Below are 27,748 nucleotides of genomic sequence, written 5' to 3'. Positions count from 1 at the left end.
CAACGACCCTAAGCACACCGCCAAAGCAACAAAAGAGTGGCTGAAGAAGAAGCACATCAAGGTTCTGGAGTGGCCTAGCCAGTCTCCAGACCTGAATCCAATTGAAAATCTTTGGAGGGAGCTTAAAATTTGAGTTGCCAGGCGACAACCTCGGAACCTGAATGATTTGGAGGCTGTCTGCAGGGAGGAGTGGGCCAACATCCCTGCCGAAATGTGCACAAACCTTGTCACCAACTATAAAAACCGTTTGACATCTGTGCTGGCCAATAATGGCTTTTCTACAAAATATTAACATGCTGTTTGTCCAGGGGGTCAAATACTTGTTTTTCCTCATCAGATGGTCATCAATTTTTATAAATTCATATGATGTGATTTTCTGGAATTTTCTTTGGGATTCTGTCTTTCACTGTTAGAATGTACATATGATTAAAATTATAGATCGTTGCATTCTTTGTAAGTGGGCAAACCTGCAAAATCAGCAAGGGGTCAAATACTTATTTCCCCCACTGTATGTACAACTTCTAAAATGCAAAAAAAAGTAAATCTTGCCCACTATGAACCGGCTTTGCGACAGGAGTTGAAATAACCTCGGTTAGGTAATGTTGAAGAAACTAGCAAGAGACAGTAAAGCTGATGATACACAGGGCAACTTCCTGCCTACACCGGCTTTAAGACATTGGTCTGCACACGGTCAGGCTGTGTGCGTTGGCTACTGCAAGCCTGTTATAGGGCGGTATTAGCCTAGTCCAGGGTTTCTGCAGGTTTCACCTGGTCAAATTTAAGACATTTTAAGACAACTATGAATGAAATTTAAGATCTATATCACAACATCAAAAAAGAAACAAAGGAAATGCAGTCACAAAATTACTTGCAGAGTAAATAAATGTATTCAAATGAGGGTCAAGTGATGCCTACAAAATTGGCATTGGACGATGTCAACAATGAAACACTGGGATGGACAATGACATTGATAGGCTACATAATTAACAAGCTGGCATGCGGATCACGGAAGAAAATATCCAGACAAAAAGACGAGTTCTGTCTTTTCGGCGACTTTATAAAACATAACCTTCTGCTGATGGAGAAACTTGGTGGAGCAGACAGGGAGACAGAGAGAAGCAGGGAAAGCCGGTGTGTTTGCAGTGAGAGACCAGAGGCAAAAGTGTGTGAGTGAGTGCAGGGAGAAGTCTAGGCAGGTGCAAAGCAGGTACATTTACAAATAATAATAAAAATAATGTCCATGGGGATGAAAACATGCTTTCACAGGGCGTTAATGTGCAATGGTAATGCGATAAAGTAAAAAATTAAGATGGTATTTTCATGTTGGGGATTGTTGGTCATCCCCCAAGAAAGTTTTTATGTTTTCCAATATAGAAATATGCAATTCCACATAATGTTGTAACATTGTTATTACCAAATCTGTGAATAATAAGTAGGACAATCTAGAGCAGATTTTGAATAAACTCCACCACCAAAGCTAAACTTGCTAAATAAGTCCACTGGGGTTGAATTCTAACCATTAGATCTGGGAAAAGTCATTTGGTTAGTTTTGATGCTCTCCCACAATGATTTTACATTCATGGCGCAGCACCAAGCTGTTTTGAGCCTCTCCACCTTATAACGGCAGGAAAACACTTTTAATACGACCTCAGAATCATTATAGATAAGATTGTTCATGTTTGCCTTTTGGGTCTTAATTTACTGCTGTATACATTTGTAGAAATGAACATAAAAAATAGGCAACATGAGAACCACCTCGCTTCTGTAAATTTTTGTACATCAAAATCCAAAAGAATAATCTCATTAGCTTAAAAGGACTAGTTGACATCCCTAATTTGCTTTATTAACCTCAGCTCCTCTGTGGTCAACACCGTCCTTTCTTTTTAATGTAATTTAACTATGAAGATCACTGTCTGCCGCTCTCTCCCTCACATTTGCTCGTCCATTGAAGAATGAGGAGAGGGAGACCGCCATGCGTTTAGTGTTACCATAGCTTACTGAAAATCATTTACTATCGTGTGAAATTTTAAGAGTCGCGCTCAATCCTACGTTGATAGCAACTGGTTTAAATCAAGCTCCAAGTTCTGTTTCTTTCTGGCAAGAGTTGCTAAGGTTGCACTTTCGCACAGCTGAAAAATAAATCCGTTTTAAATCTGTGGTACAATCTGAAAGAGACTTGCAACAATAACATGACAGCTGCATGTTGGTCTTTGTAGTCGTAATACAGCAAATTACATTTGGACTAGCGAAAGAAAAACTTCAACACCATGGAGGAAGAAACATTCTAAAGCGCTGCGGGAGCATTTCAATGAGCATTAGAGGTAGCGTTACATGGACGTTGAAAAATTAAGACCAGTTTATTTAAGACCTAGAACACAAACGTCAGCAAATTTAACACTTTTTAAGGCCATAAATTTTGTTTTTCAAATTTAAGACTTTTTAAGACCCCGCGGAAACTCTGTCAGTCTGTGGGGACTTGGGAACCAGAGGGTCGCCAGATCAGACCACTGCCGAAGGTGCTCCTGAGTAATGCCCTGAAACCCTAACTGCTTCCCGGGCGCTGAACAATAGCTTCCCACTACTCCTAATTAGGATGGGTTAAATGCAGAGGACAAATTCTGCATGCATTGTACTGTGTGCACTGCATGTGGCCAACAAAGTTATCAACATCATTATCAAGTCTTTGTGACCTGCAGTTACCCAGTACACATTTCTCTGCATGGGTTCTCTACGAGATATTTATATGCATCTTCACAGAAGCATAATTCCAACTTTAGTGGAAAAAATATAAAAACACTATAAAGTTACGACACTACCTGAAAAATGAAACGCACTTCAATATAGTGTTTAGCTTTTTAGCGAACATTTAACATTCACTAACTGTGGTGTTTGCCGTATTGCAATTGTATGTCATGCTCATGAGAGTACTAGAAAGAGCAGATCTAGAACCACCTGCTGAGAAGTGCTGAAATTTAATTTAAGGAACTTGTCCCTGAACCGCAGGGAGTGCAGTGGAAACACAAGCAGAACCTTTGACAATGGCTACAGATCAGGTTACAGGTGGTTAAGTTCCTGCAATGAAATTAGGCCACACAGACTAATTTCAAATTCAATTGAGTATTTTGTATAAATATCTGAGCCAGAAATTTTAACTACATGAAGTGATCAAGGAGACACTTTTTACTGCAGAACCAGTGAACAACTCAAATCCAAAACATTCTTACTGGTGGCGTTGGTGCGAACATAGATGATCTCGCTCTTGGCTCCGTGGACCTGGTGCTCGTCAGAGGCTGAGAGCTGGGTTTTCACCATTATGGCATACTGTGTCCAGGGCTTCAGTGGCAGGATGAGATGACCAGGTTCAAACTGCTCTTTATCTCCCTCTGTGGCTCGACGTGGAGGGTCCACGTCAGCAATCACCCAGCTGTTTGAGCCGCAGGCGTCCTGCCCGTCAAACTCGGTTACGTTCTGAAAAGGTCTATTGTGGGGAGAATACAATAACCATATACAGGAGGAAAATGTGTTATATATATAAGCCTAAATTGTATTTCATTTGAGAAAAGGACATTATTTTCAGTTTGATGTTTTAAAGCAATTTATCATTTTATTGATCTGACTAGTCAATGGAGGAAAAGAACCTTGCATCACTGAGGCCAGAGAGACGCTCAAAATTATGCTGGTTCAAAGGGAGGATGTTACAAAATATTCAGCTGCTATTTATGTTGTAGGGCTGACACCTTTTCAAAACATTTAGGTTTAAACAAGTGTGAACTAACAAATAAATTGTTCAGATAAATTCAAACGCAATCCACGTAACAAAATTATACATTGCAGAATTTACAGTATGTTCATTAGGTGACGTCATATTTGTTGTTGTGTCATACTGCACGCTGTTTTTAAAAGACAGCAAACAGATACTGATATTTATGCATGAATTTTCTTTTTTATGGTATCTGCCTCACATCCCTTCTAAAGTGAGGTCGGCGTCATGATTTGAGGACACATTGCTATCACAATCTGCAAGAGTTTTAAATGAGTCATTAAGCCGGAAATTACATTATCTACTATCCACAAAATGTAACCGATCTATGTGTTTCTATTTATCTATAAAAAAGTACTAATTCAGCTGAAATCAATATTTGACAGTTAGAGACCCACGTCCGTTTATGACTGAAGATGTTCTTACGCTTCTTTGTAGAGCACCATGAAGCCCAGCAGGTCTCTGAAGTCTGGAGGCCAGAAAGGTTCCCACTTGACCATTATTTTATCGCTCATGGTTCGAATCTGGGTAAACTTCAACACATGGTTCTCGCCTGAGAAGAAGAAGAAAAAGAAATACTTTATTAATCCCACAAGGGGAAATTCAATGTTATCACTCTGGTGTTATTATTGTTAGTAGTATACACACACAGGTCTGAAATACAAATGCAACAACACATGGAGAGATGTCAGAGTGACGGACATGAAAAGACATGAATGAATTAAAAGCAGGGAAGTACAGACAGAAATTATGTGAATTATTGAAATCTCTGTTGTCGGGAGATAGTAGTGAAGAAACATCTGCTATTGTTGATTTAGTATGAAAACATCACAATGTCCTGGAGGAGCCACCCACCTTCACCTCCTCAATCATTTTAAGTAAATTGAATACAGATTTGACCAGGAGGCCCCCCCCCCCTCAGACAAAACAGTCACAACTGCCCTCCACCAACACTGCACCGCTGGGCCGCAAATTTATTATTGTTTTTTTGAAGAAGAATTATTGTGAGAGATGCCAAAAAGGACCCCTCCCAGACTCCAACAAGGGAAGTTGTGGTTCATGGTTGGCCCTTTCACCCCGGAGTACAGTGCCTCTCCCGTTTTTATGACACCTTATACTTGACAAAAACCTTATGAGCTCACAGATCAGCCTGGCTTTGTGCATCTCAGTGACTCAATTTGCTCAGACACACAGCATGTAGCTGCAATGTCCTGACCTTCAAATTTGGCCTGGGGCCTTTGTAGTACAGGTCTTTTCGATCCAAAAAGAATTAGCAGGAAACCTAACAAAACCAAACATGGAATCTTTTTTTAAAAAAAACCAACGCAATCTGATCAGAAAAGGGACCCCAAGACAGGTAGAACAAGTCAGTAACAGACCAGACCAAAAACGCGGTCAATCCTAATAGAGAGCGAAAACAAACACTGGCAGCAGCATTGTGTACCATCCATCAATGGAAAAAAAAAAAAACAAAAAAGTAGATTTGTATGCAACTTTCCCTGAACTTCACTTTTCATGCTCTCCATTTTACCTCATAAAAACACATTTTAGTATAATCAAGTAAACATATAAGATATACATTATTCCCTTGTCTTCGTCTACATAGAAGCACAATGAACTCATCACAACATCCTCGCTCTGAACTTGAACTGAACATGTAGTTCAAGATGGAAAGGACAAAAATAGTCCTCTATCACTGTGTTACCACATTTCACAGTAATTGGTGCTTTGCTCTGTTGGTTGTTCCTAGTTAAACTGTGTTAGTAAAAGGTCTGCAGGAAGGCATTTGCAAACATAAAAAAGGGACGGGAAATGACCGTCATAACAATAACGATGTCTATGTTTGCGTCTGTACCAGGGCAGACTCTATGTTTCCAGTTTCCATAGAAACTACTGCAACAAATGTCATGTCTTCGGAGCAGAGGTTCTTACATGAGGCCTGGTCTCCGTTGGTCTTGGAGGCGATGTCGTTCTTGACTTGCCGCTCTTTGGTCCCCGTCACCTCCTCCATCTTGCGGATCTCAGACATGCAGAGTTTGGAGTTGTAGTGGAAAAACATGCGTCCCTGCAGGATGGTCAGCTTGTGTTTGGACCAGTCCCAGAGCTGTCGCAGGTTCTGGTTGTCCAGGGCATAGAACGAGTAATTCCTGGAAAGAAAAAAAAACACACAAGAGTGCATGAACATAATTTTCATGATACATATGACATTTTAGCTGAGGATATTATGAAAGAGCTTCTTGAGTAACATGAGCAGCGACATGGTTAGCCTACAATTTGCCTGTCCATTGCCATTTCTACTGTAAGTGTAGACCACTGTGCTACAAGCGTATTCTACTTCATCTGAATGAAGGCTCATATATGATTTGGGAAAGTTTAACCAAAAGCAGTTACCACAAAAAGACATTTTGAAAAGGTCAGTCCTTCCGTTTTTAACTTATAATTATAGGAGAAGTCTCTGACATGGCAAAGATGTGACAGGCTCAGAAGTCTTACCCAATTTCCTGTTCCTCTCCACGAATAACACGGAGTTTGCGGAAAAACGAGAGGGATACAAGGGCGTAGGAACGTCGCACTGTCAGGTAGCCAGTGATCTCCTCCAGCTGGCCCAGGCTGGCCTCCAGTTCAGCTGCTATGTTGTCTACAGAAAACCAAAAGACACAAGCCTTGAAGAGACTTCTGATTCTACTGCATGCTTAGTACAAAAGCTCCCAGGTAGATGCTCTTTGGCAACAAACTGTTACTATCTGTGTTTTCAATTTTCATTTTTTTCTTTTAAATCTCTTCTTTTATTTGCAAAAGATAAAAAATACAATTCCCCCATCTAAGCTGTTCTGACACAGAAATAATTGTTTTCAGTACATTTTCAACCTTTTTTTTTTTACAGCTAAATTTAAAATCCACAAGCAGGAAACTCTACTACTATATAGTACATACTAAATCATGAACTGCTATTTTCTTTTTCTTCAGGCAGAATGATTGGGAATGTGTGTGTATTTGTACCTACTAGTGCATGTTCAACAGGGATGGGGATCGAGACCCGGTTCCAAAATTTCTCCGAAAATCAATAAGGTTCGAGCTTATCAATACTGCTACCGAGACTTGAGGGTCCTATGATGTAACGTTATGTCTCGAGTGTCAAATCTGCAGTCTCTGCCTGCTCTCTGTCGGCTCCTACATACACACACAGCGGCAGCAGAGCGAGAGGCTGCGCCGTCGTGGTGGAATAACGTTACGGTGAGGGTTAAGTTAGCTCCTAATTACTGTAACGTTAGTTGATGACAACCACGCTCGTTTATGTAAGTACGTGCAATAAAACCTTCGCAAATAAAAAGACAATACTTAATCAATACACCTGTCTGTAGGGTAACGTTAGACATGTAGAAAGGGTTAATTTAATCATCTCTGTCCTCAGTATCTCAAACTGTATGTTTTATACAAACACTGCTAACGCTAGCTTGGCATTAGCCAAATGTTAAAAACAAGCTAAATCGAAAGCTCTCGGTCTGGAGCACAGACAGGTCTATAGTCTTAAAAACTGAGCTGCTGGCTGAGACAAACCAGACGCTCCTCCTCCTACCTGGTAGTTTACCTGCAGCCAGCGAGAGAGGAGGAGGGACTGATACAGACTGATGTCGTTCTTTCTAAACGTCACTCAATACTTGTGATGTCAGATAAAGTTATTGAGTTACTTTGCTGTTGTAAACATTAATGTTGCTGCTCTAGAAACAACATTGAGCTGTATTTAAAATATTAAATTAAAAACAACCAGGCAGTTAATATGTACCCTTCAATATATGTTTATTTATTGCAAGTGTTATGTCATCTCAATATATAACGTTTTCGCATATTGAATATTTCCCGTGCAGGCCTACCTCATGCCCGTTGGGTCTGGTCTTTCCAAATAACCATCACTAAAAAATAGTAGTAAAAATAGTAAAGTATCGATAGTGGTATCGATAAAGAATTGGATCGTTAAGCAGTCTCAATAAGGGTATCAATATCAATAAAAATTAACGATCCCCATCCCTAATGTTCAATGTGTTAAAATTCAAATAAATATGATTTTCTGTAAATCTTCACCTAGTTTTCAGCTGCTTGTTATACAAGTAACATGTATCTGGAATTCTGTAAGCCACATGAAGAACCAAAAGCTCCTTATCATCATTCCAACACACAGAATTAACCAATGCAATGTGTTGGCATTGTCTCAGTCATTTCTATTTGTTTATTTTATCTATATTGATGTTTTGTTTTATTTATAAATTGGGATAAACCACTTTCCATTTTCTAGGGGTTTCGCATTATGAAACTTTATCTTAATTTTAAATGAATGTTGTCGTTCTTCTTTTGATGTCATTTCCAGTTCTTTTGCAATGTCAACCTCTTTTTGTTGTTCTGTTGTATACTGTTATCAACCAAACAAACCACAGTTACTCACTTCCTCCACGGAGGTTGATGACCAGGCTCCCGTTGAGAACAGTGCAGCCTCTCAAAGCCTGGGCAGCTGTGACAGAGTCCACAGTTTTCAGACCCATACATACCTTGGGACAGAGCCCTGCACAGGGAGTGCAGTTGAGCCTAGAGAGCAATGGAAAAAAACACTGATCAGAAAAATATTTCAAAATATGTGCATGATAACATTGTATGTTGGCGCTATAAATTCATGTTATTAATTTTCTTCTTTATGATTCTCCTCAACACAGAAATACTAGAAACTTAAGCCAGCATTAACTGATTTGATACGGTTACCCAGCATATGGAGCAACATTAGCATTCATTTGGAATTTTAGCTGTTTTTGGTCTCCACCAACTCCTGAGGGAAATGTCTGGCTCTTTAGCTGCTAAATGCTCCACTATGTTCACCAGCTAGTCACTAACTTTGTATGTCTATCATGTGGTGCTAGGCAGGTAGCATACAAGTACCTCCAAACGTGCTGATGAAAGGTGTGAAATTGAACCTAAACAGTAAAGTTGTGGGTTGGACAGCTAAACAATGAGCTGAAAAAAGCTCAAACTCTTTGAGGGAACTAGCTGAAACTAGCTGAGGGGAACTACAGAGGCAGGTGATAAGTCTCTGTAGATTCATAACGGACTTTCAGTAGTCATGTGATCTATTGTTAAATAAAAATATTGATTATTGCTGCTTTAAATAAGTTCTTAGCTGCACTCTATGCATAACAAAACCACTGAAAATGAAACTTCACTCAACGTCTGTTTTGAACCAACTGAAAATTAACAGACCCCAACCCTTCACCTTAACAACCCAGTTTAACAACCTGGCTTACATAATGTTTTCATAACAAGTCTCTCGTCATAACAGATATCCTTTATAAATGGTCCTGGCTTTGTGTGCCAACCATATTAACCTGAATTTCCTGAAAAGCCATCTGTATAATCCCCACACTCATAAAGTGGCAAGTGCAAGCTTTGATGAGGTAAAAGTACACAGCAAACTCTGCAGCCTCACACTGCAGAGTGAGCATCTTTTAGCAGAGACATGTGGAGTACCTGTTTTATTTTTAAGGTTTCAAATTGAGGATATTAAGGCATGATTAGACAACGATGGGCGGTTTTGCTCGGGGCCATTGTCCTGAGTGTTGATTTAAAAGTATTCTTTTGCTGCCGGCTGGTTTATGAGGTGAGAGCTTTTGTTTGGCATCAGTTGAGTAAGCTGGCAGGACAATTACAGAAGAATGTGGCATTTCTGTTTTGAATGCCATATAATGGGAATGAGTTGAGCTAATTTGCAACTGAATTCGTGGCTCTGCACGTCTAACCCCCAAAACAATAAATACATCAGTAATATAAAACAGTCATATTGGTCTGTAGTTATGCTGAACTTATGCACATCATTTCTTCATCAGGCTCCTAACTTTTCTGATCCATCTTGACCTTTTTTCCTCTCTAGTGCCACATATGTACTTTCAGCCGAAATTCCTTGGACAACTCTGCGTATCCTCAAAGCACTTTCATTTCCACAGCTTAGGTTAAAGGCAACAATGGGAAAGAGATGACAAAGAAAAGAGATGGCCATAAGGGGAACAGAAAAGGAGTCAACTGAGCTATCAGTTTTGCTGGAACATCAGACAATACCGCTTCTACATTTGCTACACCTGTGCATTATAGGCAAAAGGAAAGATACAACTATCAGTGTTTCCCCACATAGACACTTTACTTGGGCGGGCAGCCCAGGTATATTAACTGCCGCCAAAGTATATTTGGCGACCCCTTTTAGCATTTTGCAGACAAAACACAAAGAGAGATGTTATCTGGTTACAAGACACGGAGGATATTTTACAAGCACGGACCAGGTAAAGCAACAATAAAACATGAACACACCAGTGCAGATGAAAACGGAATCGCAGGTGGAAAATCCAAAAGACGAGTTCTGTGTCTTTTCGGGAACTTTATTAAACATACTGCTGCTTGAGAAAGTCAACAAAGAAGTCACATTCAGAAAGAGAAACAAACACAAAAGGGCAGGGCACGCCAGTAGTGTTTGCAGTAAGAGACCAAAGGTGTAGGTGTCATCGTGTGTGAGTGTGGGGAAAAGACAACTGATGAGAAAAGCAAGGTAAGAAGATTCAAGTAGTGAGTAAATACTAAAAAAGAAGTGGAGAATGAAGTAGAATTAAAATGGTGAAACAAGAAATAAACTCCTAGAAATAGAAATATACCCAGCTTAAACTGGTCTTTATCAGATATGAGCAAATCAAGATGTGTATGTCTTCCTTTTCTGAGGCTTAACTGTGGCCCAACCTAGAAAATCTGAATGGAGAAAGAAAATCAGTAGCACTCTTCTTTCTCAACAATGGCTGGGGTGCACTTAAGCAAGGCACTTCACCCTCTTCTGCTCAGAGAGTCCCACTACAAACCTCTCAGGTATGAATGTATACTATGTAACCCCATGAATGTGAAGCTGCATGTTCAAACAGAGAGTAGGTGCTTGGCAAATCCCTCTGTGAACACATAAGGGATAAAAACAAATACACCGCAGCAGTAGCACAACCACTTTTCCTTGTCATCGCCGTTGTCAGTGACATAGTGCCTGCACTATGCTGCTGCAGCTGCTTGCCAGACAGACCCTCTATCTCTTTGCAGCCAGCCAGGCGAGTTGAGGCCAAGCATCCCGGGGCAATGACAGTCTGTCCCGAATGCCTCTCTGACTCCCGGTCAACTAGTCAGTCTTGAAAGATCCAGCTGCGTTTTCAACTTCTACGAGAGCAGAATGATTAGAGCTGTCTAGAGGCACACCCACACTAATCAACACCCCTGTCATGGTCAAGGAAGGTGTCAAAGAGGGAGGCGATAAAGGTCACCGGCACATCAGCACAAGTACAACGGCCTTCTTTAAAGAAGGAAGTCTGTTCAGTTGCAGCAGCAAAGATACATGCACAACAGGTCATTTTTAGATGAGAGAAAAGGGAAATACACTTCACGTCTGTCTGCACTTGCCTATAGCTCGCACAATGCAGACATCAGCGGTTGGTAAACAACCATAAATTTTGTGTAGTGTGTGAACCACAAAAAAACAATTGTGGAGGACAGAGTCAAAAGCAGAAACATAGATGTGCCAGCCTTCCTACTGCACTGCACCAGTTTGACCTAGCTGCACGCGTGCAGACACACACATACACACGCACGAGTTGTGTGTGCACATATACAGGGTGCTATCTAAGCTCAGCAGGACTGTGCTAAAAACACAGTGACTAAGAGTAAAAACCAAAGCAGTAATCTATGCAAGAGCTCAGTATTTTTCACAGATAATTTTTTACCTTTACATGTATTAAATTCTTCTTTGTTGTTACAGTTGTTGAGATGTTCACTGTTGTTGCTAAATTACATATTTTGTGTATAATTGTCTGTTCTAAAGATAAATAGAATTCATCAAAAAAAAGACTACTTTTTATGTCTTACTCTATTTCTTCTTATATCACAACTCTGAAACAATTACAGAGAGTGTCCGGGTCAAATACACCAATCAGATTAATGCATAATACCTTGGGACTCGTTTTAAGCCTGTAGTGAGCAAAAATGCATTTGTCAATTAAGGTACGGTTTTTAATTTTAGCAATGTGCAACAATGTGGCGGAATTAGATGGGTTGTAGGAGAATCAAGTTGTCTAGGCAAAGGCCCAGGATTAAGTTGACGTGTATGCAAATGTGCATTTGCATGTAGAATATTAAGACAGCTTCACTGATCACACATCGTTCCATCAGCCCATTAAGAGCCCATCAGACCGGTGTGAGTGTCCACTTACGCGGAGGAGTTGACGGTCGTGTAGCCGGAGGGACACTCAGGGATGCAGGCACCGTTGTGGATGACGTACTCGTGGCAGTCAGGGCTCTTGTTGTGCTCCTTCTCCCGCTTGCATCTGTTGTGGAGATCTTGGCAGAAGTTGAAAGAGACGCAGCGCCAGCCCTTGAAGGTGAAGTGGTTTTCGGGGCAGCGTTCCACACAGTTTCCCTCGGGCCCTTGGAGGCCGCGGCAGGCCACGCAGTGACTGGCTGAGTTTGGCTTCAGGCAGCCGCCCAGGCACTGGTCGTGGCAGCACTGGTCGTCCTTGGTGCAGGCTCGATGTTTACACTGAACAGGGCACACTGCACGTGAGAGAGGAGCAACAAAGTCAAGTTAGTGAAGCAAATGTGAGACAAGCTAAAGAAAAGGGTGTTTGGTTATTTTAAAAATGTACAAGCCTTATGAATTGAATGCGAGTTGCCAGAAGAGAGACCCGGGAAACAGGAGCTTATCCTCAATTTAAACACCAACATAATACTTATGTTCCCCGAGTGACACAGGTGATTTTAATCAGTCTTTAATGACAGCATATGTTTATATCTCCAACTGCAGAGAAATCTCATATCGTCAGATCGCTCTGTAAGCAGGAGTGAAATCCCTCCTCAATGCACTTGCCAGCAGCGCAGAGGACCATCTGCCATTGGCCAACAAGCATTCTGAATACAAACAGCGAGGAAACAACACTAGTTGACAAAAGACAGACACTTGGCTTGGTGAAAGTAAGGCAGAGGGGATAACAATGGCATTCAAAGCATACTGTATTTAGCAAGCAAGACATGTGCACAATGCCTTCGATTGGTTTTGTTTTTGTTCTTTTAGAACAGTAAACCGAGCTAAACAAGTGCTGGGTTGGTTGCAGTTTCTGAAATGTGCAGATTTGCTGCTTTTCTCTGTTTTATACAAATCCAAAATAAATAGTTTTTGTAAACTGTTAGTTGGCCAGACGAGGCAGATTAAAGTTCTGGGAAATCATCATGGATATTTTTCCCTTTTTCGTCTGACATTTAATAGATTAAACAATTAATAGCTTTATCAAAAACATCAACTGATGAATAAAAATAATCCTTAGTTGAAGTCCTGCAGTTGATGTAGTTGATGTACAACACTGATGATGAGTGAAACGAAAATAATCTCACAACATCATCACAAGGATAAATAACAAATATCCATGAATTGGATGGTCCCCTGGCTGCAATGGTCATAGTAAAAACAAGCCCTAAATCATCTAAAGTAGCTGAGCAAAACTTAAGCAGCTTTATAGCAACATGAACTACACAAGCTCTTTGTGACTGAGCAGAATAAACACTGACAGAAAGATACAGTGGCCTGACAGTCGCACACACACTCACTGAAGTTCAGTGGGTTTTTTTCTGGGGCGTAAAAACGATCAGCTAAGTCCACAAGTCTGTAGGATGGCTGTTTATGCATACATCTGCATGTGTGTGTCTGTAAATCAGGCTGTTACATAATATTAAACATTAGACTCTCAGGATTGGCTCGTGTGTGTGTGTGTATGTAAGAGTAAGTATAACAGCGTTTATGTGTATGTTGCTGTCTCATGTATGACAACAAGTTTGAAAGGACGGACGGAGGCTTCTCAGAGGTAAATACAGCGGACTGACCTGCCTGCTGAGATTAGCTTCTCATCCACAGGAGCCAGATTAAGACCGTTCAACAGCAGGGCAGATAATGAGTCGCTGAGGTTAGGGGCAGGTCACAGGTCAAATCGTAAAGTTTTATGTAGAGTAGGTGTGTCTTCTACGGGTCTTAAGCCACATAAACCAAGAAGGGAAAGGGACATTGGGGCGCTGTACTTCCAATTACGTGGACAATTAATCTCAATAATGTGTTTTCTTTGTTAACTTTCTATTGTTGAGTGTGACTACATGAGCATGCGCCCATAACTGCTTGGCTTCATTAGTGCCATGAGGTCAGCCCTTAAAAACGAACAAAACATGGAACCCCTGCTCTCAACATTCACAGAGGTAAGCTCTTGAAGCGCATGAACAGCGTGTATTTGGGGCGGGCGGCAGCAATGTGAGAATGGCAGTGTGAGGGGGAAGCTAAAGGGGGCACGGTGCTGGAAAAACAAATGATATAACCACCTTGCATCTACGTCACTCTGCTAATCTAAATAATCTACCCCACAATGGGATTTACAAAGACCACTGAAGACTGATGATTTCCACACTGAAAAAACAAAAACGTCCTCTTTTACTTCTGTCTCCACTGTTTATTTCAAAAGCTGCCCTTCAACTTTTCCTCAAATACATGTGCGCGCGCACACACACACACACGCAGGCGCACACCTACACAAAAGCTTTGCCGTCTGCTCACATCGACTCCTGATCCTCCAAGCAAGGCTCCATGTCGGAGCACAGGCCCAGCAGCAGATCCACCCTCAGCCTTAACCAATGTGTTGGCTAGCTGTAGAAGCTAGCCATTCAAACGGCCTCTCCCATCTCCAAGGAAGACAGGCACACAGTTTAACCCTTTGTGTTCCTTTCTCTTCCCTCCCAACCAGTGAGACAGCAGCACCAATGGGAGGTACACACACACACAAAAAAAGACGACACTAGAGCCACATAGTAACTGGCTGGATGTGAAGAAGAAAAAAAAAAATAGCTGCACTTCTACTTTTTTCTGTCTCCTCTCTACTCTGAATATGCTGATTTTATACTAATCAAAAGCACATGTAGTTCTTACTAAGTACATTTGATTTTTCTTTTAAATCTTTGTTTAACAGGAGGAGGAACACAGCGCAGCAAATTCTTCTTTATTGAGAAGACCTTGTTGAGAGAAACGTGCTGCTGAACAAGTTGGTGCCTCGGGTGACATGTCTCATCATGTCCATAACTTATTAGGAGCTTTTATAAACTTCAACGGCCCTGGATGGACATTTTTCACTGTTTGTGACAGATAATGAAAATGCTTGTCAGTTGCAGCCCTACATGTGTTTTTTTTAACAGAGGCACCAGTGAGTGCAGACTTTTAGAGGTAAAAAAAAAAAACAAGGGTTAATGTGGGTCAATCAATTTCAATAACTGATGTCAAGCTTTAGACATACACGAGTGCCACCTGAGAGAGCAAGCAGTCAACCACTTCCATGAAGCACCAAAACATAGCACTCTGTGTTCAAAAGATTTGTACAGTTCACTTAGCCAGGATCTGACTTGGCCGTGTCTGCAGAGTTGCCATCAATGCTGGTAGCTGATCCTAAATTAGCAGGATTATTCACTATCAGACTTCATAGAGGCTTTTATAATATCAACAACAGTGACCACACTGAAGAACAGAGACTTCTGTCTTGTGTGCTTGTCAAAAATGTTCACAAGGTTGAGACCCCGAGGAACTTTGAGAGTGGGGCCACCCCAAGCCATCTTTGATCTCCCAGTATGAGAAAGACGCCGAGGAGACTGCTTTGGGGAGGTTTGTCTTTCTTTCTTTAAAACATGCAAATCTCCTTATACAGGCCCCGTATCTTTATTATCAGAGACCCTCAGCTAGTGGCGCTCATGACAGGCAGGTCTTTTCTCAGTTTGGTCTGTGTCAATTAGTTATGCTCAGCTTGAGATTGGTCTTGTCAGCTTCTCTACTATTTATCTTGCATTTGGACAGAGTAAAATCACCTGACAACAACAATAAATCAATAGGGTTTTTGGGAGGCAAGTGCTGGGTCGGCAGTTGGACTTAGGTCTGTTTACAACAGGCTATGTCTTCTTTTTTTTCTACATGTGTGGATCACCTCCTGTCTCTGAAATCCTTATTACTCTGGTTCCTCTGGCATGCTGGTCAGAGCCTGACTGATTTCTTGTCATGCGGTTTGTGCAAAGTACAGCAGGATCACATGAAAGCTGGGGAACAATGCTGTAGAAATGCCTGGCTCTTTATCTCATCAGCAGGGGTGGAGCTGCACAATGAGATGCTCAATCCCCAAAACGGACATCAACAACAAACCAACACAACTCCAGGCCCCTGTGTAACAGAGATGAATACACCCCATCAAGGATACTGGCAACTTGAAAATGGGAGGTGAAGAGAGATTTGTGCAGGCCGCCGGCCAGCGGCAAGCTTCAACAGCGTGGGGTGTTAAAAAGGCAGAAAGAATCTACATTGCTTGCAAGGAATGACTCATACATAATGGTTCCTTGTATGCTGTCTGCAACCAATGCACACATATGAAGAGTTTCCTATTTTTTTCTACCAACATCACAATGCACCACACATACTTCACTAAAATTAAGAGCCTCTGTACTTGTCATTAACCACAATCGTCCCTAAAATGATTCCATGGTGAGTTTTTCCAAGTTCCTTTTTTGGCATTGATGAAACAGCAGTTTATTCAGACCTTTTGCGCTGAGATCATATTAGACTCCTGAAAATGCCAAACGGGAATGCGGTGGTGCGCTGGTCAGTAATTAAAATTCCAAGTCCATGACAAGGGTAGTATTTAGTTTCTTATGAAAGAAAGTTATTGCTGAGATCTCAGAAGAGAACAAATAACGTGCTTTTGAAAAAAGGTGATCTTTCAATGTTTCCACATTTCTTGATTTAAAACAAACTGACCGAGTAGTGTGAAAACTGCCAACTCAAACCGAACTTGATGCATGTTTCAAATATGAAACACGTTGTGCTTGTACAGCACAACAGCTCACTATTAATATTTAAGAAAAGAAAGTCAGAAAGGTAACATTTATTTTTATTGTAAGAGCATACAGTGGTGCAACTTGGATTAATAATTTCAATCTATAAAATGTCGTAAAAGAGTAAACAAATGCTAGTCTTAACTTCCCGGTGTAGATGGTAATGTCTTTAAATTGTTATTTGTCCAGCCAACCGTCTAAAACCCCAAGATGATCAATTTGCAGTACAACAAGGAAAAGCCACACATACTCACTCAAGAAACTAAACTTTCTCTCAAGCAAGTAATTGCTTAATCAGCTAATTGTTTCTGCATGTAACAACCAATGCAACATCCAAATATAACACCCAACGGTCATTGCTCAATTACCCCATCTACATGTAGCTGGTATACTCACTTGGGGAAGTATTTCTAACCAAGGTAAAAGCCACAGTCCTTTATTCTGCTCACTAGAATCCAATTTTTCTGGCAGATGATTTGTCAACTGAATGTATCCCATGAAGATATGATCCCAGTGTTAATTGAAAGGTGTATTTGTAGCTAACCATAGTAATGGTACACCGATTTCACAGTAGATGGTGCATGGTGTTGTATCTGATTACACGGTATATAACAGAAAGCCAGACATCTTGAACATTTCCTCTTTATCAGGCTGGTATATGAGGCTGTGTTTTGATCATTTAATATAGCAGAAGGCTTTCAGAGCGGTTTGTTAAATACTGGGAGGTCCATAACCTACAGGTCTATCTATATACAACAGCCAGATGGATCTGAAAAATCTGTCATAGAAAACACATATAGTACCAGAAGAACATAGACTACAAGAACATAAAATGTCCTAAAAGCAACGGATGCAAATATGAGCCAGACATTTGAGCCATTTTCCAATTTAAATATAATAAATAAACATCAGTCTCCACCATCTTTAACATTTCCATTTCTATAACAACAGAATCAAAATCCCTGACACTGCGCTTGGCACATAAATGTATGATTTCAACGCTGATAAGCACAAACGTCTGTCATTAATACAGAGCAGCCTGGTTTCCTCTCTACTAGGGAGAAACAGAGGGTACATAGCCCCCATTGTATTTCCAAACATGTCTCTCCCTACTGAAGCTCCCTCTTTACCGTTAATAAGAATGAGATGGCGGCGAATGAAGATGGATGGATTGCGGGACATAAAATCAACATTGAATTAATTCATCAAGCATGTGATATTTGAGTCAAGATGTTGACTTTGTGTAGAGTCCTGTATAGACAGAAACATTGGGCAAATGCAACTCTGTAATTATCTATAAAAGCAAAATCACTGATAATGCCCAATAACATTTAATTAGACAATTAATGAATTATTTTGTTATGGCTCAAACAGCCCGAGGGTTTGCTGACTAAAGCCATTTTTTGTTTAGGCTTTATATCCTTATATGAGGATAATTACTTATGATCAAATATTTATCAGTGAACATTAACAAAACTGTGCAGATGATGGGAGAAAAGCTTAGCGGTTGTTTGGAGGGCCCCCAGACATAAAGGAAAAGCATTTATTAAAAGGTTAAAACAGTGGACTACGAAGTAAAGCTGAAACCATTCGTTGATTGGCAAAAAAAGTAACAATTCTGATTGATAATTAATTAATTTATCAAAACACCAAACATTATTTGTGTTCTTTTAATCCACAATGTGAACTACAGAAAATTACTCAACTATTTTAATAATTGATTAATTGTTAAGAGTCATTTTCCAAGCAAAGATGATGAATATTTGCTTGTTCAAGGTTCGCAAATGTGAATATTTGTTGTTTTACTTTTTGATAACATAGCAAACAGAATATCTGGTCAAACAAATCAACACACTGCTTTTGATGGGCATTCATTACCATTGTGTGACATTTTATTAAGTAAAAAAATAAATAAATCCTCAGATTAATCAATACTAAAAAAACAAAACAATTAATGGTTGCAACCCTGTGTGATTGTAAACTGAAAATCTTTGGGTTTTGGACTGGTCAAAGAAATAATTTGAAGATATCAGCTTGGGCTCTGGGACAGCGTGATGGGCATTTACTACTGGTTTTGGACATTTTATATAATAAAATTGAATCTATTAAACGAAACACACAACTGACAGATTAACTGATAATGAAAATACCTTCTAGCTGCAGCCATTAAACAAAGACAGACAGATTAGTAGGAGCTGAGATTCACTTTGTCTAAGCTGTGTCACTTTTCTTTTTTATTGTTTAACGCACAAAAGATGGCATGATCACAAGAGCAACATGAACAAGTGACACTTGCTAACCAATTTAATTGATTTAGTCTTATCAGACAAAGAAAACCAAAGACGGATATCAGTCAGGGACATTACATAATTGTTATTCTGATGTCTAAATATTCAATCATGCGTCAACACGCTGATGAGAAAGATTCAGACCCGGAAACAACCTGCGGTCAATCTAACTCAAATTGTGTATGCCACAGAAAAATGTTAAAATTGTTGCCCAAATGTGAATTTATAAAAGGCAATAATGACCTCGTTTATTTGTCTCATTTTTTTTCCTCAGTAGCCACTTGTGAGCTGGTCTGACTCAGCAGCAGCAGGGCTTGTTTAAGACGGCTCTGGCAGCAACAGGAACCGTAAACAATTTCATTAACTGGCCCGGGCCTCCGTTAATAGAACAAAAACACACAAACAACATGGAAAAGCACTTTTTGTTTTTAATGTCACCCTGCCGCCGTGGCCATCTGAAAGCAGGATATCCAGTTTGTCCGTGACTGGAATAGAAATGAAAAACACTGTGCACTCACTGATGCGCAATTACACTGCACCCTTGACAGGCAAATGACGCACGCCACAGCCTTGAATCTTCATTTCCTTCCAGGACTCAAAGTCAGGCCGAAATAACCTCCGTTTTTGAATTTCACTACCTGTTATGACATCAAATGCATTTCTGTCACATTTATTAATATGTCATACAACCTTTTGTCTTTTCGTTCAAATTTTAACGAAGGAAACTGATCTTCTCATGCCTCATGTAGAGTGCAGCAGTCTACAGTATGAATAAATAAGAAATGTTACCAGGGCGAAAGTAGAATTATGAGTTGATAAGAAATTGGTGTTTGCTGTAGGTTTATAATTTAATTTATTTATTTATATATTTTGTATTTGGGGTTCTTGTACTTTACTTACTGCAGAAATAGCAGATTGTGTGCGATTTTATTCTGAGAATAGAACATGACCTGTGCCAGACTGAGACAAGAGCTCCACTTACAGAGACTAACTTCAAGAAGATAAAAAGACGTTAATGTAGGGACACTTAACACTTGTCCAATTTGAACTGGAAGCTGTAACAACAGACAAAAACATTATTTCATTCAATGGGTTGTTTGAGTCATTTTTCAAGCTAAAATGTTAAAAATGATCTGGTTCACTGCTTTTCTCTGTTTTATATCACTGTAAACAGAAAATATTTGCGTTTTCGACTGTTAGTTGGAACAAAACATTATTAAGCTTTATTAGTTTACAGACAAAGCAATGAATCAAATAACTAATTGAGAAAATAATGTGCAAATTCACTGATAATAAAAATAATCGTTAGTTGGAATCCTATACAACACTAATGTAAACTATGTGTTATGTACACTTCTATTGCCATTTTCTACCTTTTCAAATTTAAAATTTTACAACTGATTTTTCTACTTTGCTTTTCTTTGCAATGTAAACACTCTAAGGCACTAAGAAGTCAAAATCAATTACATCCGAGTTCGTGAATCCCTCCTTTTCGCAACACCATTTTCAAGAGCACCATTACATGGGTTTTTTCAATTGTTCATTCATTTAGAAGCATTGAGTGCAAACAAAATGGCTCAGACAAAATGAGATGTTATGATATTAAACAACAATGATATTTTTGCTGCCCTGTATACATAAGAAAAAAATATTTGGTGTATACACAATAACAATTAATTGCAATGACAACACAAAAATGAAAAAAAAAATTATAATATTTAATAGCCAAATGACAGAATACCCACTTGAAACATCTGGACCAAGGTGGCATGTACTTGCAAGAGTGGATATAGAAACACTTTCCTGCAGGTCTGATTAAACTAGCAGTAAAACAGCAGTGAGCTGTTGTAAAATCGAATGGCCGTGGTGAGTGTCAGCACGTACAGCGGTGAAGAAACGCCTTTCGGCCCAGCTTTAACAAATGCCTGAAATGTCTGGGATTCCATGGGAATGGCTCCAATAGCTGAGCGGCGAGGGTTCGTAGGGTGCAGCGCCACAAGACTGAGTGCCAGAGCAGTTAAGTCAGCTCAAAGGAAAGGACTAATAGTGGGTCTCTGTGTGTAGGCTCGTAGAATAGCACTCTGCAATGTGAACCATGAAGAGCTGACTGTCTAGGCTGGGAAAAAGAGTCAGTAGATTTTCTATGACTTTCCATGGCTGATTACAAAACAAAATGTTGCAATAGAAGTAAGGTCAAACAGGCCAGAATGTATTCTACTAAATCAGTTTGCCAATTGGGTTGTAACGATCAGATCATTTTCTGCCACTTGTCGTTTCACGCATCTACTGTATCCCACAAGTAGAAGGTAACACACATAGCTGGTGTGTATATCAGCTTGTGAAATGGCCAGTACAAATAAACATCAGTAAGTTTAGCAGCTTTGTTTTTTTCCCCTTAAAATTCAGTTTTAAATCTCATCATGACCTTTTTATCAGTGCTTCCTTGCCCTCATTAGTTTGTTTTTTTAAAACAAATTTCTTTTTTTTATTTTTATTTTTTTTAACTGTAGCACTCTGTGACCATGTTTCTGAAAAGATCTACATATATAAAGTTTTCCTTACTTGTAATGTTTTGCACCAAACATAAAAAAGGAAGACATTTATCTGGGGCAAGCAAAGAAACCAAAAATGAGAGACAAATTGCTCACAGATGAGTTGATTATTGGTTTAGGAGCTTTCACACAGTGGAAACAAACAGAGAAAGGAAAGGAATTCAAACATGATGCTGGGTTTGTAATGTTTCTTTTGGACAGGTAGTCTACTAGCCAATAAGAAAATCTATGGTCCTTATCTTGTAAGCTTGCTGGCAACATGTACAATATATATTGTATTTGGATGACGCTTGGTCTAACACCATGTGAGACAGGGGTAGCAGTCTGGTGATAAAAATCACAGCAGTTCATATAAAGGAGTTGGGAACAAAGGTAAAGTAAGTTTGAGGACATTTTTATTCACTACAACAGTCAACTACTACAAGTCTTGATTTTCGTTCAGCTTTAAATTAGTTTGAACACAATTTAATTTTAATTCTTGCTGCAGTGGAGAGCAACAACGTGCAGAAAGCTATGGATTTAAGGTTCAATCTTATATAGAGGATGCAGAATGAAGGGGAGGGGCATGTCAAAAATAGAAACAGAAGAAATGATTCATGTGATGGGAGGAGGACAAGGCTGGCTTGGTTTTCAAACACTTCATGTTTTCAAGGCAGTGCTTAGGCAATGAATACATAAGCCACACCGGGCTGTTAAAATTGGCTTACACCAGCCCTCAACATGTCAGAGACATCAAAGAGAAGCGTCCTTACACTGTTGGCAGGTATGCAGAGTTATACAGTCACAGTTTTCAAAAACACAAAGGTGATAATATTGAACACAAGTCAAAACAATAATAAAAAGCCATGGTTTTGTCACACCAGGGGTCACTTCCATCTCAAAATAATAAAGCTTAGTAACAATATCCTGCTATTTCCCCACAGACAGCTTTACTAGCAGCTAAGTTTGTCCTCTTTCCTGCCTTGCTGACCTCCACGGGTCACCCATCAGTATTTTGGTCTCATAAAAGTGTCTGCCGCTACTGAGGCGGCAACCTAGACCCCTGTGTCCATTCATAACCTCAGGGCGGAAGCACACCAACAAAGACAGGAAACAATTGGGAAGAACGCTCTGTGAACTTCTACGACCACAATTGTTCAGAGTGGAAAAGGTTAGTGGCGCCACAGCTGACCGTTGCGTGTGGGAGCTCCGACAACTTGTTATTTCACCATTTTAATTATACTTCATTCTCCACCTTATTTAAGTGTCACTCACTTATTGAATCTGCCTCCTTCGGTTCTCCTCACAGTCACAGACCTAACATACCTGTGCTGCAAACATGTCAGTGTACCCCGCTTCTTTCCATCTCTCCCTGTATGTCTGCTCCAGTAACTTTCTCCATCAGTAGTACGCTACGTTATATAAAGTTGCCAAAAAAAAACAAACAAACAAAAAAACATAACTTGTCTTCTGGACTTTTGCTCCCGCGATTTAGTTCACACCAGCTGCTGCACCGCATGTTAGCCTGTTAAAACAAAACCAACCTAGTAGCTAACGAATTACATCTGTACTATTGTGTTCACTGTCGCTTTACCTGGTCTGTGCTTCTAAAATATCCACTGGGTCGCGACTTGTAACGCAATGACTCTGTGTTTCTCTTAAAAATGCTACAGTGTGTCGGCAAATATACCTGGTGCCCCGCTGAAGTAAAGTGTATGTGTGGGAAACACTGACTGAACTGTTTTTTTTTTTTTTTTTTTGTTTTGTTTTTTTTTACAAGCCAGGTCTTCAGCAGTCTCTCCCTCCATATTGTTTGAGTCTTTGTGAGTAGACGGCTACGTCCAGACGCACGGGGAGGGGCGGGGCTGCGTGGTGAGGGAGAGAGAGGAGCAAACGCTGGCAGGATTTTACTAAACATATTAATTAACTCGACATCAAACTATATCGGTATAAACGTTATTGTCTAATTTCACGTCTTTTGAAATTATATTGGTATGTACATTACACCGATATACTGCCGAGCCCTAGGAGGAACCCATCCCACTATCCCAATCCCCCCCTTCTCACCACCGTAGTGACTGGTGACCTTGCTTTTCCTTCTGATACAGCCTGAGTGAATGACTGATGTGTTCATATCCACGATTACGCCACAGTGTTACTCTCCTGTTTCCAAGCAGCAAGACTAAACAATAGTCGTCCACTCTGTCTGCACACACACAGAGGTTATGTCCCTGTGTGATTTATAATCCATGTTTGTGCTGCTGTTACACACACACACACACACACACCCACACACACACCCCCTGACAAATCTCCAAGTCCATCTTGTGATTGGTGGACAGACGTCTGTGATGGGAGCCAAGAGTAAATTTGGAACATCCATATCAAGAAAGGCCCTCACCTGACCTGACTCAAATGTGATTCATAGCAATACTCAAACTGTAGCAGCCTGCATGAAAGCAACATTAGTCTCCCTGTGCTCACAGGCTACAGAGGAACACATGCTACAAGTGGAAGGTGCCAAACCAATCAGAAGTTGAGACGTCTGCTAAGAGCTGTTCTCCACCTTATGGAAAATTATTAAATATGCAACAGATCATGCAAACCCAAAAAACTACTGTGCTACTGTGGCTGAGGACAACGCATCTCCAGCAGAGGGTAGATAATTATGATCACTTTTAATAATGTGTTTAAAATACCAGCCACCTGGGGAATACATGCTAATTTATCTCTCTCTAGGCATGGTGAAAGGCCTCCAACAGAAAGTGCTTGGCAAAGAGAACAAACACAAGCCACATCTGACAATAAAACATTTATATATATTAAAAGATAGACTTTTTAGTGAAGAGGACTCTTTTACTGTAACAGAAAACATTTATATTAATATTATTCCAGTAAGTTCTCTGCACGTTAATGTTCAGACCTTTTTTAATACCACATAGAATGCAATTTAATACCCGTAGCGACAAGAGCTTTTCATTCTTATCACATCCAACCAGAATATAACAATACATTCAAATACATTAAATAAAATAAATATGTCTGGAGCTACAAGCTGAAAGTTTTGAGCAGAAAGCCTGCTGAATCATGGGGGCTACTAAAGCCCAGGAGTTTATAAGTGAATTTTGAAAAACTGATTTATCATTAAAGTAAAAAGGTGCCACGATCACATTTAAAAGAGGTTTCAGTGTTGACTCAGCAGGGATGATATTACATGAGAAAAGTTGATCTACAGGAGAACATAATGTGCAAATTCTTTTTAAAAAATTACTGTTAAAATCTTGTCTCGCCTCGATCTCGTGAACCCATTCTTGTGTCTCGTCTTTTGAGCCAAGTGTCTGGTCACACCCCTAGTTAAGACTTTTGTAAATTAAATTCAAGACTTTTTAATACTTTCTAAGGGCTTTTTTGAGAGTAAACTAAATTTAACGTTTTTAGGACTTATTAATACCTGCAGATACTATGTCCAGGATACTTTTCACAGTTTCAAACGTGTTTAAAATGTAAAAAAAAAAAAGCCTTCGGTATTAAGTTTAAATGGGTTCAGTTAATGTGATGCAAGCTGTTAATATTATCCCCATCATCTGACAAGCGTTCTCTCAGAATTTCTAATACACATAAAAACAAGAACAGAAAGGCATTTGAATTTATTTCACAGTAATCTACTTCATACTTCCACTGGCGTTTTCCACAAATTTGAACAAAAAGAAGCCCATTAGATATGCAAGATTAGGGGCACCCTTGAAGGTCTAGGGTTTTTTTCTGGTGCCGATCATGAAACACAACATCCCCACTTCAAGTCTGCCAAGGCACCGTTGTTGCATGGGATTCCCCATCTCACTTTCACCTCGTTTCACGTGATCTCTCTACTCTAATAAAGATACACATTGCCCAAAAAAATACATAAAAGAAAGAAATTGCTAAATTACAGAAATATGTGATGGACAGATTGACTTCTGTCAGTGCAGAGCAGCAGTGGAAAAAAATACTATCCCAACAGGAATCCCCTGATTTCTTTTGAATCACAGCCAATATTTTCAGCTGCCAGCTCCTTTCAGGGCTCAGGCTAAGCTGTGCCACATAACAACTATTACCAAAACATAATCAAATGCCCATCCTGAAATGAGTGTGGGCAAGAAATAGTAATTAATTACAAGTAAATAGACCCAACAGTAATATTTCCCTTCATCTCATAATTTCAACTCAATTTTTAAAAAGGAAATAAAGGCCTGCTTTGTTTTGAAACAGATTTCATAAGCCTGTATTTCTCAACTATTGATTATTACTGTAAACAGGTTATTTAAAATAGCCCTTAATATTTTTTAGCTTAACATTAAAAAAAAGGCCCCGATATACTATACGATATATATACACAAAACAAATACAGACAAACAAAATAACAGCGTTTGTTTATAATACATAACACACATCTATTTATACATTACGTGTTTGCAGTGTTTCCCATATATATTCCCATATAAGTTTTAAGCAAGCATGTAAGGAGCCTAGCTAATAAGGATAACTATGTTAACGTAATATTGACTGCTGGTGCAACGTATAAATTAATAAATTCATAACCGCAGTTAAAAATGAGTGAACGAACAGCACCAGGAGATAGAACACTGACACCTCGGCACACCTCGCAGTGTGCCGTTAGATTGAATTGCTAGACGTGGATCAACCTCACTCGCATGTAGATGGTTGCTCAAAAGACGTCCATCTGAAAACTATGTCAACAACTAGTTGCTGTTAAAGACTATGAACTAACCACCTCAAAGAATCAAGAATATAAAAAGCTTTGGGGGGCAGCTGTCCACAACAGTCCTAAACCAGCCATGGTACCAGCACAAAAATAAACTCTGGTTCAAAAACCGCTACACTGATGATGACAGAATAAAATCCACTTAGACCAGTGGTTTTCAAATTAGAACACAGACCCCTCATTTCCAGATTTTGTCCCAGGATCACCCATCTGATAGGATTTTGGCTTTTAGATGTTTTATTCCAGAAAGTGTATGAAATCCATGACTAAAACAGTCATATGCATTCAGTCACTATGTTACTTATGGATGGAATTATAGTAAAATAAATTATAAATTCCCTTTTTTGCTGGGGACCCCCTGAAACCCCCTTAAGGACCCCGTGGGGTCTCCGGACCCATTTGAACAGCTACAGAAAGAACTCGGGACTAATATAGAGACAGATGAAATGGTTTAGTCATACTTGCACTGGTGATTTTAGTGTTTTCATATTGTTATTAATGGAAACAGGTCTTATTTATGTACATAAAACTGAAGCATTCAAGTAAAGTCATTAGAAACAAACAATTAATATCCTATTGCATTCCTGTTTGGCTCCCAGAACGTAGTCTGGAAGCACAGGCAAGACTTTGTTTTTCTCCAGGGCTGAAATCGATGCTAACTTGGGGCCTCACTATTTCTTCAAAGTAAGTTGGCAAAAAACACACAGGAGCTCCGCTTTAGTCTTGAGAAGCTGCATTCTTCATTAACCGGCCACTGTAACGTAAACTGTATATTACTGCTAAACTGTTGCTCTCTGCTCTGCTGCCATTCACCAGCGCACCCTCTCTCTCACACATACACAGGATGCAAGCAGATAGATGCTTCACTGGATGATGTCTTGTATTTGCTATTATAACAAGCTGATCACATGATGTGTGTTTGTGTGAGCCTGTAGTCAAATCTAATCAGTCTTGGTAATGAGCAATCATACAACCTTGCTTTGCCACTTTGCTTAATGGATGCACCTAGTTTGGTGTAAAAAGGAGGGGGAAATTAGCAGTGGCTGCCCTGAGAGAGGCTCAAATTACCCCTGTTGTGACTCCAAACATGGGATGTAAGCCAAGCCTCGTGGTTCTACAGCTTTATTTTCTGTTGGTGTGCAGACTGCATAAAGAGCGTGCAACCTGCAGTCACCTTTTTCAGTTGAAAGCTAAAAGACACTTTTTGGAATCAAAATTAATGCAGTCACAATGCTCTATTTGAGTGAGATCTACTGTGCCTCTTTTGATATCAGATCCAGCATCTATGTTTCTTTATAATGTGTGTTATTGTGTAAAAATTACAGCAGATCTGAGACCAGAAGAGGACAGAAATAAAGTCTGCAACAAGTTAGGGAAACGTAACTTACTTTAAGAACTAAAGTAGCGCTATTAAAAGCACTGAAAGGGTACATCTGAAGAGGACATTGAATGCCTTGCTCTCTGT

General features: G+C 39.8%; 1 protein-coding gene across 1 annotated transcript in view; it reads right to left on the bottom strand.

The window, feature by feature from the left end:
- Positions 1 to 27,748, bottom strand: part of LOC123972451 (insulin receptor-like) — a 51,298-nt gene that overhangs the window by 7,201 nt on the left and 16,349 nt on the right. The window contains exons 3-8 of the mRNA XM_046051961.1: positions 12,022 to 12,361; positions 8,199 to 8,338; positions 6,254 to 6,398; positions 5,693 to 5,907; positions 4,187 to 4,313; positions 3,225 to 3,478 (exon numbers count right to left, since the gene is read on the bottom strand). Coding sequence (XP_045907917.1) covers positions 3,225 to 3,478; positions 4,187 to 4,313; positions 5,693 to 5,907; positions 6,254 to 6,398; positions 8,199 to 8,338; positions 12,022 to 12,361 — 1,221 coding nt within the window. The remainder of the gene's footprint in view (positions 1 to 3,224; positions 3,479 to 4,186; positions 4,314 to 5,692; positions 5,908 to 6,253; positions 6,399 to 8,198; positions 8,339 to 12,021; positions 12,362 to 27,748) is intronic.

The sequence above is a fragment of the Micropterus dolomieu genome, linkage group LG06, assembly GCF_021292245.1.
Source record: "Micropterus dolomieu isolate WLL.071019.BEF.003 ecotype Adirondacks linkage group LG06, ASM2129224v1, whole genome shotgun sequence".
Lineage (NCBI taxonomy): Eukaryota > Metazoa > Chordata > Actinopteri > Centrarchiformes > Centrarchidae > Micropterus > Micropterus dolomieu.
The sequence above is the reverse complement of the archived record's forward strand: the minus strand, read 5'-3'. Positions and strand labels throughout refer to the sequence as shown.